Genomic DNA, 15,043 nt, shown 5'->3' with positions numbered 1-15,043 from the left:
CTCCTGAACCTGGTTCCCTGGCTATCCTCCACTCCGCTCGATCACCCACTGCCATGTTCATACTCTAGACCAGTGCTGTCCAACCACCTCCTGCCACCATGGAAATGTGTAATCTTCACTCTCCAATGTGATAGCCACTAGCAATGTGTGGCTGTTAAGCGCCTGAAATGAGAAATACATGTTTAATGTTTTTAATTTGCTTTAATAATGATTAATTTAAATCTAAGTTTAAATAGCTACACATGGCAGTGACTATTGTATGAGACAGCGCAGGCCTTGGCCTTGTCCTTCTCTTCAAGTACAACACCCCACGGTCTGAATTACAAGCCTCTCACTCTCGGCCGATACCATACAAGCACCATTTTAGTACATCCAAGTCTTTTATGAAGTGGGGCTTTAGTTACGATCTATGGAAATAGTTTACATGGGAATAAAGAGGTATGATTGCTGAGTGTACGGTCTAGGGCAGCTCACTGAACTTGGGAGTTGGAAGAGATGCACACATTCTCACTGTACGTAAGTCGGCTGTGGTATGCCACCAGATAAAAACGTTTGGGGGACAGTTGGAGACGTTTTGAAGTAGACTGCATGTCGGACGATATCGTTGAATTTATGTTGACTTTCTTAGACGTGGTATTGATGTGATCGTGTGAGAACTACCCTTATTCTTGTGGGATGCATGCTGAAATAGCCTGATAGCATCCCGATATTTGAAAACCACTTTCAGATGTGTGTATGTGTGTGTGAGAGAGAGAGAAATAGAGAGACAGACGGACAGACAGACAGAGACAGAGAGGAAGAAAATGTGCTAACAGGAGATAGAATGGGTGAGGGATACATTGATGTTCATTAATGAGCCTGCTCTTTCAACTTCTCTGTTGGCTTGGTATTTTTCAAAATAAAAATTAATTGGCTGCCAACAGAAGATTTCATATAAATATCTGGATTTGTGGTTTCTACTGCAAGGAGCCTAAAGCCTTGCGATGTTGGGCTCCCGCTCTCAAATAGGACCATTTAGCTGAATCCAATAGACAGGGCGTGTGCTCTCCAGGCCAGTCTTAACTGGCCCCCTGCCCTCGTTAGGCTGACTTTCCCGAACCCTGTGGGCATTTGTATCTGTGCTTCTGGACTAAACACTGTTCAAGGAACCTAGAATGGTTTTTTGTACGATGGTCTTTCAAGCACTTGGTAGAGAAGGGGAAAAAACGAAAAAAGACGATGCCTACTCAGTATCCTATTACTGCCGCTTCTTCTCACTTTCCTTCTTCTTATGCCCTAGGTTAATATTCGCAACTAGTTTCACGCTTTCTTAAACACATTTCCCAGCTTCCTCTGCTGACCCTTCTTGAAAAAATGAAACCGCTTAATTCCATTATAAGTTTTGAATTTTAATCACACTTCTGGAGTTAGGTAACTCTAGACATGAAAGAACTTGGAGAGGTGATAGTCACCCAAGTTACTTTCTCCTTTGAAAAGCTCCCAGATGGTTCAAGGGACTAAGAACTCAGGGTCGAATAAGCTTGTTCCAGGTTGAAACAGGTTGACGACGCCTGATTCACTGAGGGTTGGGCTTTCCGTGACTCGGCGCCCTCTGGAGGCTGCAGTGAGAAGTGCAGCCGACCGCCGGGCGCTGCCCCCTGGGGCTTTGCGCGGACAGTGACGGAAGGAGGGTGGGGAAAGAGGCAGAAGCGTCCACGCCTTCCGATCCGGAAGCCCTATCCAAACCGTCCTTCAGCCCACCCTTGAGGTCGCGGAAGTATCGGGCTCGTGTTCTGCCCAACTTTTCTTTGCCTGCAGCTCGTATTCTTCCAGCCGTCACCAGTGTTAACAGGCAAGACGGGTGGTGTTTGTTTTACCCTGAGACTATGGTGATCAAAATCAGCATTCCTTTATTTTTCTTTTAGAACAGATTTTGTTTAAAAGACAAACGCTGCCTTTGACAAACGCTACATTGGCTATTGACTTTGAGAAATAATTTGTCAGAGTATCCGCTCTATAACAACAAGGTAAGTGCCCTGGATTTTTTTTTTTTTTTTCTTTTTAGTGGGGAAATGCTTCCAAAAGCTGCTTTGGCAGAGGATGAATATTCTGACTGCATTCCTTAGGAATGAATGTCTCTTCTTCAGGAGTTTCTTGATTAGGGTTAAAGCAACAGAATGAGGAGGAAGTCAGGAAGCGAATGAACATTCTAGGAAGAGACAGACCACCCTAAAGGAAAGTGTCAGTGAGAATAACAGAGTCATGGGACTTTCTGTGATTCTGGACACGCCCCTGATTTCATATTCTGGATGAGATGGGAGTACGAGGCACAAGACCCTCCACACAGCTTGCGGCAGGAAGAACTGGTTATAAATGCCCATGACACTGACTTCCCCCAATCTGTCCTGACAAACACAGGCATCTCCATTTTCCTGTGACCTCGTCGTGGACTCCAGAGTGTCCCATGTGACTTTCCGTGGGGGCTTTGTTCTGTATCAAGCTCAGCCGATCCTGCCTCTAAACAAGGTTAAGACACTCATCCCCCACCCCCCAATTCATATAATATCTTTGTCGCATGGCAGGACGTGGTCCAGGACTCTAGATGCTCTGAATAAAAACTAACATTTTTGATGACTGCAATTCTTAAGGTTCAAGGAGGCTAGGTGATTGCAAAGGATCCCTTTAATCTAAAGTTCCCAGGGACTCAGAGTTTTGGCAAACTAGCTAATAACAAGAGCTCGATTTTTAATTGAGCACTTACTATGTAGCGGATCCACTTTTACAACGCTTCTAACATATAAGCAGTCATTTAACTTTATGACAAATATTTAAAATAAGTACCACTATTATTTACATCGGCATGGTAGCGATGAGAAAACTAAGACGCAGGAAGGGTAAGACAGCTAACCCAAGGTCACACCGTTAATAAGTGAAGCCAGGATTTAAAGCAAAACAGTCTAATTTCAGGGCCCTCGTTTTTAACCAAAATGCGATTCTGCCTCAGCTCAAAGATGAAAGGAGGGTATTTATATTCCTATACAAGTCGAATTCTGTGACAAGCGTTCCCTTCCAGGCTTGTGATATAAAGGACCTTCCTCTAGCAGCATAGTATGGCCAAGCGAGTTGCAGTGATCGGGGCTGGTGTGAGTGGCCTCTCCTCCATCAAGTGCTGCTTGGACGAGGACCTGGAGCCCACCTGCTTTGAGAGGCGCGATGACATCGGGGGACTATGGAAGTTTTCTGTGCGTAGTTCATTCCCTCCCACCTCCATCGGTCATAATCCGACTGTGAGCTCTGTCCCTGCTCAGGCACGGTGGCTTTAGCCTACCTTGGTGACCAAGTGAGGGAGCTGCTCACCCAACGACACGCACTTGGGCATGATGCGATGCCACGCTGACACTGTGCAGACGCGGTCTCATAGGTGATGAGCCTGGAGGATTGGCAGGGAGGGAAACTGGGGAAGAGAACGGAAGAAAGAGTCGAAAGAGTTAAGTTTGATACACAAACACAATATCGAAAGTTATGATGATTTCCGGACCATGGACATTCTAAGACAAAGTAGCTGAGTGTCGCATCAGGTAAGCAGAATGGCCTTGGTGAATAGGGAGCAGATGACACTTTAGGAAAGATGGAAGTTGGCATCAGGTCATGGAGCCCCAGCCCTCAGGCATCGTTCAGGTCCTTGTGAAGACAGTTGGCAAGGGCGAGGCAAGAACCCTGACCTTGAAAGAAATGATCAGAATAAGAATCCCCCAGGCACTGATCGATCCTTCTTGGGAGTGGAATATGCAGCTGGGGTTACGCTCAGGGCTAGGCCAGCCATTATGTGACTCGAGCATCAGAAATTGGGGCTAGAAGTGGCTAATACCAACTGCCTCTGGCCAGGATTGGTCCCGGGTACTGGGGGTAGCAGGATCTTTAGTGGGGTTCGGGGAATCTGCCCCAGTAGTGAGGTAGAAGGTGTCTGAAGACGGGAGGCCTGAGTATTGAATGCTTCAGGGGCAAGAGACGAGCAGTATTCATTGGGAGCTCAAGATGGGAGAGAGTACTTCAGACTAGTATGAATGAGGGAAGCCTTCATGGAGGAGGTGGCATCTGCCAGTCTTGGGTGGTTGATGAAGAAACAGAATAAGCAAATGCATGTGAGCAGGAGCGGTCACAAGCTTAGGATTACGGCCTTCTGGGGTCCTGTGAACCTCATCAGGCGCCAGACGTCGTCCGCGTGGAAAGAAAGTGTCGTGTCTGGTTTGTGTACCCTTGCTATTTGACCTCACGGTTTGTTTGGTTTCCTTCTCCCAACCTAAAGTAATACAGATTAATTTGAGAAAATAATATTTAATTAAGCAAAAGGATCAATGCAAATTAAATATAACATCAATACCCATGGGTCAGCGCCCTTAAAGTTTTCATGTAATTTCTTCCAGTCATATATATGCAATTTTTTTTCAAAAACACATTTGTAGTATTAATTTTCATTCATTCGAATAGTACTTATCATGCCCTTCTCTCAGGATACGGTGGGGAATGAGGTAGACAGAGGCCCTGTCCTCCTTACAGTGTGGCGGGGAACGGAATCAGTAAACAGATGATCGCAGGGACGCGTGATCAGTTCGGAAGGGCAGGGTGCTATGGGGCCACAACAATGACCTCGCGTAGGACTGTTGGGTCAGGGACGGCTTCTCAGAGAAAGCGACAGCTCAGAAAGAAACTTGAAGGAGAAAGAGAGATTAGCTGCAGCCACAAGAAGTTCACGGGTGCGGTGCCTTTAATGTAGACCTTTCTGTTTTTGGGGGTGACGGAGACGGAGACGGAGACGAGGCACCGCTACACAGTTGGGGAGTCTGAGGGAACAGAGGCTGCCAAGATGACGATCCCTTCGTGAAACTTGAGGCAGGACAGACAGACGTGAGCTTGGAAGGGGACTTAGGTTGAAAGGGGACAGTTCTGTTTCATTTTCAAAATTAGAGCCTTCGATATTTTAAGAGCCAATGGGAAGGAGCGAATGAAGAGAGACTGATTGGAAATATGTAAGAAAATAAATAGAAAAATCAGTGAGGAGTTCCCGGAAGAAAGGCATGAGGAAGAGGTTCAGAGCCTGGGTGAGGGGATTAACCGTGGCAAGGCAAGAAGGCAAAGGCGAGCGAGACAGACCAGGGGCCGGCCCCACGTTCGTGGCGTCACGCAAGGGCACGTTAGCCTCAGAGAGCCCTGTTACCTTTTGGTAGCTGCTTTGGAGTCTGAGAAAGACACCGTGTTGAATAATTCCAATCCCAGCAACGGCTTCTGACAACTCGAGCATGGGGACCCAGTGCTAAGTGTTCCTGGAACTCTTTGGAAGGACAAGTAGAAAAGCAACCTCAGGTCTCGATTCTCTCCCTCCTGTCTCCCCCACTCATCAAGCTAACTGTGCCCTCACCACAGGAAACTTCCAAAGATGGGATGACCAGGGCCTACAGGTCACTAGTGACAAATATCTGCAAAGAAATGTCATGTTACAGTGACTTCCCCTTCCGAGAAGATTATCCCAATTACATGAACCATGAGAAGTTTTGGAACTATCTCCAAGAATTTGCTGAGCACTTTGACCTTCTGAAATACATTCGGTTTAGGGTAAGACCCCTCGGGTTATGAAAGGCTAATGAACGGGCTGGCCCAGTCACAAATCTAATGAAAATTGAATGATGAATCAAACTTCCTGGTTTTTTTTTTTCTCTCTGGATAAGGCAAATAATAAAGACTTAGCCTGAAGCTCAAGTTTTACTCAAATAAATCATTAAAATACTGAATTTCCTGCTACCTCCTCTAAATCTAAATTGTCCTTCAGGATGAAATTCGGAATTTTGGGGGGTGGGGAGGAATAGGGAAGGAAAAATGAATTTTGTTCATGAAACCCATTGGGAATAAACGACTAGAAGTCTGAACCACAGAAATGATAACGGGTCAAAATTCATTTTCCTAAATTGTCCCAATGCATCTGCTATTGTAGTTCATCTCTTTCTTGCCAGGAATAAAAACTGAATGTTTCTTCTTGCCAGTGAAGGCGTTCAGATGTTTTGAGAATGAGTCTGTATGACCACTTCTGAGACATTGCCCAAGTTATCTAACTTCTCCAAGGAGAAGATAAACCAGTAACAGGACTCCAATCGTGAGGCCAACTCGGCCCGCTCGAAGTGACAAACATGGGTACCACACTGTCCCCATCATTACATGAGGTTCCAAAGTGTTTGTCTTTTGCTTTCAGACCACGGTGTGCAGTGTCACGAAGCGTCCAGACTTTTCCGAAACTGGTCAGTGGGACGTTGTCACAGAGACAGAGGGAAAGCGTGACACAGGGGTCTTTGACGCTGTAATGGTTTGCACTGGACACTTCCTGAACTCCCATTTACCTCTGGAGTCCTTTCCTGGTGAGTCAGTTTCTACCTGAGACCTGGGTTCTTCTGGAAGGAAAGATATTCATTCGTAATGGGAAATACTCCCTAATGATTATGGCCAGTTTTATGTTCACCCTCAGAAATAACTTTGAAAGGCATAAAGCACAAGATTAGTGTGAGGTCTTATTATTTACTTGTTAATATAAGTGCTCCTGTTCTTTAAGCTTTATCCTGCCTTATACTTAATTCCAAAAGTATCAGTTATTTGAATCAAGAATGACCTATATAGTTCAATAACTTAAAGAAAGTGAGAATATAAAGAAACTTGACAGATTTCTTTTTTTTTTTAAGAAAAATAACAGAAATTATATATCCAAAGGAATATTTTCAGCTTTCAAAGCAGTCGCCACAATAATAATCTATACGCCCCTTACACCAGGGCTAGCAACTCAAAGGAGCTTTAGAAATTCCCTTTTGGAAATGCTTTTAACTCCAGCGGCACATTCTTTTTAATATACTCACAATCGGCAAATCATCTTTTGAGATCAAATGAGAATTACGAAAATGTAGTAAAGCTACTCTCTTCTTCTGTCACATCTAAGTAACCCTAAAGGCCATTGAGTAAGTGACGTTTTGAAACTTTTTTAAGGAGGTGAAAGACCTTTTAAGGACAGGTGTGGAGAATAAAGCTTGCAAACCTTGGCCAATAAAAACATGAAATCTAAGTCTTACAAACGTAATCTCAAATTAACAAAATATCTTATTCAAAAAAAAAAAATGTTAGGAATCCAGTGAAAATTCAATACACAATTTTGCAAAGAAGCAGTATCGTAAATGGCGGTCCGGCTTCAGGCTTGCTGCTAGGCTGGGGGCTAAACGCACACACACACTAAAAGTATATTTAACCACCTCGTGTAATAGTGTTCCCATGAGGAAATGTGTGACAAGTGTCAAACAACTGATACTTTTGGAATTTGGTGTCTTGTCAGGTTTGGGATGGTTTGCCCTTTACTGCTAACTCCCCTTTGTCCCACTTAAACTGTAACTGAAGAAGGACGCTTGTTGCAAAAGACCCATCAAGAGATGAGCGGTGAGGACCCTGGGGCAGTAGCAAGTATGTAAACTGGCAGAGTTGTTCCCCAGGGAGGACTGGATAACTGTGAACTAGAATAGCGAGGTAGTTTTGCGTCATTTTGAGAGCAAGCATCTGCGATCAAATGAGGATTACAATAGAAAAAATGATTGCAATAGAAATACTGGGGTGCCCCTCCCTTTGCCCTAAAACACAGATGATGGAGAAGAGGGAAACCCACCCGTCCAGATTCAGAGACTCCCCCTGAGGAGGTCTCAGTTTGTGACCAGATTTTAAAAGGCTCTGTACAGGGGCAGGGAGCCCCAACCTCCTCTCTGCGCCCAGGGTAAGGTCTCTTGGTGAGTGGATGTGGTGTAAGGTTTTGGGGGAGTCCTGGTCTGCTACAGTTCCCTCAGGGCTATGGCCCTTAAGAGGTGGCATTTAACACAATGATTCTGAACAAAGTTTTGGAGTCAGACGGTCTGCACCAAATCCTGGCACTAGTTCCCTAAATATAACCACTCTGAGCCTCAGTGAAGTGAAAATTCAAGTTCCCATCTCACAGAGTAGCTCTGAGGATGAAACAAGACCATCTATGCACAATGCTTAGCATACAGAGCACATAGTAGGCGCTCTACCACAATGGCAAGGTGCTCCAGGGGTGACAAGGCAGACTATGCCTACGTCTCTCAGCAGACCCCAAGGGTGTCACTGTATATAAGAAGACAGTGCAATAATCGAAGGTGATAGGGTGACCCTGGGTTATCCGTATGTCCTACCTCTAAGACAAAAAATAGATCAGTGCTTCAGGGGGAAAAAACGCATCTCTTCTATTAAAAAATTTAAGATGTTGATGTTTCTGTGCTAAATTGTCCAGTCATCTGAACATTTCTCTCTCCAGAATGTAGTGTTGCCTTTCACTGAGTGATACATTTATTGTATGGCGTTATAATTCCCCAAAACGGGGGGATGGGAGTTCAGAAGTTCTCAGGAGTCCCCCAGTTCTCATCTCCCGGACCTCATCCCCAGACCCCAATGTGAGATATAGAAAGCAAAATACAGTAAAATGAAAGCCGAACTTTGACGTAAATTCACGGCGTCTTTAGTACCCGTTAACGCGTGTTCGTTGAATAAAATCAGGTGCCGAATAGCCTTTGAGGAAAACAGGCTGAAGGAAAGGAATTAGTGTAATGTTGGGTATAGGCCGTCACCACAGCCTGGTGCTTCTCAACCTCCGCCAGGACCCAAGATGCTTATTTTAAAAGCAAGTCAATGTGGCACTTTCAGAATAAGACTCCCAAAGTGGGATCCTGGAAGCCTACTCCCCCGGGGATACGATTCTTGTGCAAACTAGGTCATTTCCATACCCAAAGTAGAGGCAGGGCAGAGTTCAAGTTGCTGGCTCTGACTCTGATATGCATGGATTATGGATAAATCTTGTATCCTAAGTCCCTGCTTCTCCACTGGGGTGGCCTTAGGGTGAAATCAGCTGCCACCCTGAAGGGCCCGGCCCAGGACCTGAGACAGAGAGTACTCAGTAAAAGTCAGCTCTAGGTGTCAGTATGAAAGAGTTCTGCCCTCTCTCTTGGAGAAAAAGAAATGGAAAAAGGAAATAACTTACTGGTACCGAGTTAAATACAATCACCTGCTGCGATTTCCAGGGCAAACTCAATCGTTTGAGAAAAACAGCTGTACAGTAGTGGAAAGTGCCCTGGAGCCAGATCTAGAGATGTGACTGTTTGTGACAAAGTGTGTCCGGGTGTGGCGTGGACTTCTGGTTTCCTCTCCTGTGATGAGAGTCAGCTTTCCTTTTGATGACATTCCCGGGAGGGGGTTTATGGCCACGGAGCTCCTGCTGGAGGCTCGGTCTATAGACAGATCAGGGGAGCTCAGAGAAAGTCTCCCCCTGCACTTGCTGTTTGTCAAGTTCCTTCAGCTCGAAGTAATTAACATGCCAAAGCGGCATATATCTGGGTGGCATGTCTGAACCCCTGCGGTGGAAAAGTGAATATTTCAAACACACCGGCCATCCAGAAATCACATCAAGTCGCCACATGAGTCCCTGAAGGAAAGGGTGAGGCATCGGGAGAGAAAGCCCTGGCCAAAATCCTAGCCGCTTGGGAATAGAGAGATGAGTCGTTTCTGTCAATCTTTTACACCAAAGTGCAGGAAAGCGCCGACTGCTTGGTTAATGATTTAAAATGCTGTCAAGCATTCTGGCATCTGGCTGAGGTTGACTCTTTTTCAGGTTGCTTTTCTGATTTTCACTAACCACAGTATCTTTCACAAATAGTTATAAAACTAACGTCACACATTTTGTTACTTGGGAACATAAACTCCGTATCAAAAATATCAGGGCTATTTCCATCAAAAAATCCATAGAAAAGATAAGCTTTCTCTACCAGGTGTCACCACGACTCTTTGAAAGCTGAAAAATGAGAAGCACATCACCTTTCTGTATGTAGATGAATCGTCTTTCACTTTATTTCCTGAATAAGTGGTTTTATTTACCAGATTCCCTTTTTTTCTTTTTTCTTTTTTTTTGGGGGGTGGGGGGCTCTGCCTAATTAACATAATTATTGACTCAGAACTACCTGCGGGTTGTATCCTTTCTCCTGGGTCTGCTCAAACACGCAGTTGTGGAGAACTGATCATTTGCAAGGCAGCGTGTCAGGCAATATGAAACATAGGAAATGTATGAGCCAAGGTTGAGCCCTCAAGAAGCTTGTCTCCAGCCGAATCTCACTCAGTGGCTTGAAGCCCCACATTCGAATGCATGTGGTGCACCAGCTGCTCCCCGCCTTCTTAGAACCCTCTTAGTGCTCCCCTTTTCAAGCTCCTAATCACCCTTCGAATGTCACTCTTTAAAAATATGTATATATCACTTCCTGCAGGCTGCCTTCCCCAGCTCAGTCTAGGCCGGATGCCCCCTGGAGCCATGCTGACACCTGTTCTGGGGGGCTGCACAGTGTGTTGTGCCGGACAGCTGACCTCCAGCTTCAGATGAGCTGAGTTTCTGTCCAGGCTCTGCTAATTACTGTACGGCCTTGGGCAAGTTGCTTAACTTCCCTGTGCCTCACTCTGGCATGAGTAAAATTGGATAATGATATTGTCCACCTTAGGAGGTTGTCGTGAGGTTCAAATTAATTGATGGGTTTAAAGCCCTTTGAAGAATGCCTGGGGCTGCGTGATGTTAGTTGCCATTGCCTATTGACCTACGTCTCACAAGGATGAACTCCTTGAGGGTAGGTACTGCCTTTTACCCTCACATCTCCTACACCTAAATCAGCACCCCGAGACCTATGGTGTTGAAAGGACAAGTCGTGTAAGGCCTGATTGTCAGCCAGGTGTACTCTTGTGGGTGATGCCCCAGCAGGCCCGTCCTGTGGGCTTGTCCTTCCCCCGCCCCGGCTTGCCCGCTTGCCATCCCAGGCCATTCTCACTGCTTTTCTGCTCACTCTCATATAATGGGAAGTCCTCTGATCACTTTAAATCACCCCAAATTTCTCATTTTCATACCCGAACCGTCCTGTCTTGTGCAATAGTCAGAACTGGCACCTACCTGCAGTGGGAGGCTTCTCGCCTCACCTGGCTGGCACAAGCTGTGGGCTGCCAGCTGCAGTGGGAACAGGTGGCGAGCACGGCCTCTCCCTCCCTCTCTGCCAGTTCCTCCTCTCCCCGACCCTTCACCCAGAGCTGCGGACTCTGATCCCTCCAGAACTGGAGGCAGGGGAAGGACGAGAAGAGAAGACCCAGCGGGCAGGAGAGCTTCTTCTTGACCTCTAGTTTTCTCCGGCCTCGGGGGTATTTAAGATGGATGCCGTGGGGGATGCTTTCATAGGTTCTGCTTCAGAGAGACGCTGCAGACTGGGGACGTCTCAGAGCCTGACTCTGGGCCACGCGCATGCAGGCTGGCCACTACGACTCCTCAGACCCTAGTTCTCCAGGTGAGTTCCACACAGGCTATCCAGTAAGGCCTCGGTGCCTGTCCAGATGGCTACCTCGTGCAGAATCCCTTTCATTCATTCATTCATTCGTTCATTCATTCGTTCGGCATCTCCCATTGTCAACAGTAGACGAGAAACCTACTGCCAGGGAGCCAGCACCTCCTGCAAGCGCCTCCAGTCACAGCCTTTCAAGTACGAGTCAAACACCAGTCTCTGCGCTGCATAGACTCCCAGGGTCAAGGTCTCTTCGAAGCCCCTCGGACCTGGCTCCAGGTCAAGGGGACAGAAAAAGCCACCGCACTTTAATAGTTCCTTTCATGGAATTCTCCAATTTCCAACTCTTGGCCACTTCAGCTTCATACTGAGTGAGGGGCTAAAGATCACAAAACTGGTCAGCGCACACATTCTTTGCAAATTCCGCAGAGCTGCTTAGCAACCCCGTTAGGACACTGTTGTATTTAGTTGTCAGCTTTGAGGACCTCAGCGGGCGAAGAATCCTATTCAAACATTGTGTTACATAGTAGCTATTCAGTAAGTGTTATCGAGTGAATGAATTAGTTAATGACTGTATGGTAGGAGAATGATATACTCTAGGAGACAGTTTCATCTTTTTCCATTAAAATTTCAACGTACTTGAAGTATTGGGGTGAGAGGCCGTCAAGTCCCCTTGACTGCCGGGCTTCCTTTTCTGATTCTTTGTCAGTGTTTGTCAGTGTCTGCTGGCCGCCGACCCTATCTGCCACCTGTGTTTCCTCCTCCAGCTTTCATAATTTGCAGCCACCACTGTCAATACTGTGTTACTACTGTTTTCAGTTTATATGAATCCATGTTCTATGTCTTTTATATACACCCACGGCGATAACTACCAAAAACAAATCAGGAGAAGAAATATTTGGTAGCGCTTCTCCTGCGTATAAATAGCATAATAGTGATACTTCTATTGACAGAGTATTAGGAGCCTAAAAGACCCATCATAAACATAGCTATAGAGAGAATAAAATATATATAAGCATATGATATAATAAAGCATTAAATGTACAATAACCGTAAAGTAAAAAAGCATAAAGCATAAGTAACGAGCCTAAATAACAAAAATAATGACTTCGCGTACAAGAGAACTTGCCACAAAATGTTTTTTTTGTGAAAAATAATTGAATTAAAATTCAATTTGTTAAAAATGTAATGCACACAAATCACATTCTTATGGAATGTATCTATTGAGTAAAATAACACGCATCAATAATCTACTTCTCAAAAAAAAAAAAAACAACCTACTTCTCGCCTTGGTGGTTCAGGGTCATGCGTGAGATGTTTATTCTTGTCTGCAGTGAGCTCGATTTTCCTAAGGAATGGCTTTAAAAGGGAACACTCATATGGGATAGAAATTCTCCTAATTTTTAACAAAGCGGTGTGTACTAAATCTACATCCGGGCTCCCAGCATCCAGTGGGAGAGGCAGATGTATGTTGGTCCTGCTTCTGGCAAATAGCCCCAGGAGCAAAGGGCTAACGTCTTTCCAGGACTTCCCCCTTCCCCGGCACCCCTGTGCCCACATGCTGGAGAAGCTCTGATTTTCCGATCCCTCCTTCCCCTCAGGAATCTGTAAGTTTCAAGGCCAGATCCTGCACAGTCAAGAATATAGGACCCCAGAAGGCTTTGAGGGCAAGCGCATCCTAGTGATCGGTCTTGGGAACTCTGGAGGAGACATCGCCGTGGAGCTCGGACGAAGGGCAGCTCAGGTACACTGCCTCCGAACTCGCATCCCCCACACGCATCATTTCTGGTGACCGGAGAAAGGTATTTAAGAGCATAAAACACACTGGCCGATCGACGAATTATGTGGACACGGGTCGAGGGAAAATAAATCCACACTTCTCAGAACTGAACCGTCTCTGAGAGGAGCTATGGAAATCGTGGGGACACCAGCCCAGGAGGCATTTTTCCCAGGGGCCCCTTCGGGAACAAGACCGAATGGGCCAACTGCCCCACCCGTGCCAATTATCTTTCTTTTACGCTCTCCCTTTGTAATCCTGGCAAAACTCTCATGTAAAAATAGAAGGGGGTATTGTTTTCTGAACATCTCCAAATTTTCAATTAGAAGTCAGATTTATATTTTGTCCTAAGATAAAAGCAACCCTTACTTTGCCCAAGACGGTTACATAATGATTTTAGAAAGTCTAAGCACAGATTCGCAAATTAGAAATTATTCCACCCTAACATAAATTGTAGAACAATGATTAGATCTAAAATAAAATAGATTTTAATTCTGGATTGAATTTAATTTAAGCAGTTAATGTTGCTTTCTCAAAACTTCACATTAAATACTACATTATTTACATGTGGAAAATCGTCAGATCAACATCATATATTTACTAATACTATAATTTTTTATGCCAAACATGATGAAAATACATAACAGGTATGGAGATCAGGTAAAAGTGATTTGCGAAAACAGTGACAGCAACAGAAACAGATGGTCACTTGTAGATTTATGTGCAAATTCCCCAGTCCTCTGTCATTCTGAGACCAGAGTGTTGTAAGACCATTTGAAACACACCAAAGAAAAATACTACAAAATGATGGGCATGTGTTTATCCTTCTTGCCTCCCTTTTTAGGTACTTCTCAGTACTAGATCTGGTGCCTGGGTTATCTTCCGTTATACAGATGGGGGCTATCCAGTTCAAATGATGATTACAAGATACCGTCACTTTATTGCTCAAATTTTGCCTTCACGTGTGCAAAACTGGATTGAAGCGAGGCGGCTGAATAAAAGATTTAACCATGAGAATTATGGATTAAGTCTTACAAAGGGGTACTTGAATTTTTTTTCATTTAATGGGAAAATTATGGAATCGATATCTCTCACTTTATTTTATTCAGAGCTCCAAATGTTCGGTAGTTGGGATGCTGCCTTTGCTTATTCTGTTCTAAGCTTATTTCTTGAAGACGGTGTCCATCAGGTACTGCAACAGGTCTTAATGTAGGAGTATTCCCTGTCTGATAACAAAAGTAGTAACCTACGAGGCTAGGAGGAAATGAGGGGTGAAAACTTTGCATTTCCAGTTTGGAAATGAGGAAATTTAAATTGGCTTTGAGGAATCGCAGAATGGCTGGATCTACAAATAGAATTTCTAGCACCAGTGAGTACAGGTGGCCGGCTCTCCCTAACCTTTGATAAATGTCCACCCTGGCTGAATAGAAGTATGAATCTCTAATAGGAAGTATTAGAATTAATATTTTTTAATAAACATCTGCATGGAGTTGCACATTGGCAAGGAAAAGAAAACCTTCGAAGTGTGTGTAAGGTCATTAAATGTGACTTTTATTGTATGCTCGACCCACATATCTTTCTTTGGTAAGACAGCTTTCAACTTATAAAGAAAATTAATGGCAGTGGAATGATGCGATATGTAAATTTTGTAAAGACATTATGCTTGCTGCGATTCGGTAGAAATGATGTTCGTAATGAAAATATTTATCAGTATAAATAGGTACAGATTTTTAAATTTTTATCCAAAAAGTTTATTGTTAATTCCCTCTTTGTCTAATGTCAATTCTTTGAAGCCTGGGTGACATGAGACCCAAAACGGATCATCAGCTGGATTTTTATATACTCGACCCTGATATTCTTAAGAAAAGCTTTGCTCCAGAAATTAATTCCAAGAGACAGAGGC

The 15,043-nt window shown here is 44.6% G+C and overlaps 1 protein-coding gene across 4 annotated transcripts in view; it reads left to right on the top strand.

Annotated features, from left to right (window-relative positions):
- The first annotated feature begins 1,654 nt into the window (after window positions 1–1,654).
- FMO4 (flavin containing monooxygenase 4) overlaps window positions 1,655–15,043 on the top strand; it is an 18,928-nt gene continuing 5,539 nt past the window's right edge. The window contains exons 1-6 of one of the 4 annotated variants that reach the window (XM_015586271.2): window positions 1,657–2,006; window positions 3,084–3,221; window positions 5,401–5,589; window positions 6,221–6,383; window positions 12,965–13,107; window positions 13,985–14,181. In XM_015586271.2, coding sequence (XP_015441757.1) covers window positions 3,090–3,221; window positions 5,401–5,589; window positions 6,221–6,383; window positions 12,965–13,107; window positions 13,985–14,181 — 824 coding nt within the window. In that variant the 5' untranslated portion in view covers window positions 1,657–2,006; window positions 3,084–3,089. Of the gene's footprint in view, window positions 2,007–3,052; window positions 3,222–5,400; window positions 5,590–6,220; window positions 6,384–12,964; window positions 13,108–13,984; window positions 14,182–15,043 lie in introns of all 4 variants that reach the window. The other 3 variants (XM_025043926.1, XM_006907807.3, XM_015586272.2) reach the window with 3 other exon arrangements.

The sequence above is a fragment of the Pteropus alecto genome, unplaced genomic scaffold (assembly GCF_000325575.1).
Source record: "Pteropus alecto unplaced genomic scaffold, ASM32557v1 scaffold101, whole genome shotgun sequence".
Taxonomy (NCBI): Eukaryota; Metazoa; Chordata; class Mammalia; order Chiroptera; family Pteropodidae; genus Pteropus; species Pteropus alecto.
The sequence above is the reverse complement of the archived record's forward strand: the minus strand, read 5'-3'. Positions and strand labels throughout refer to the sequence as shown.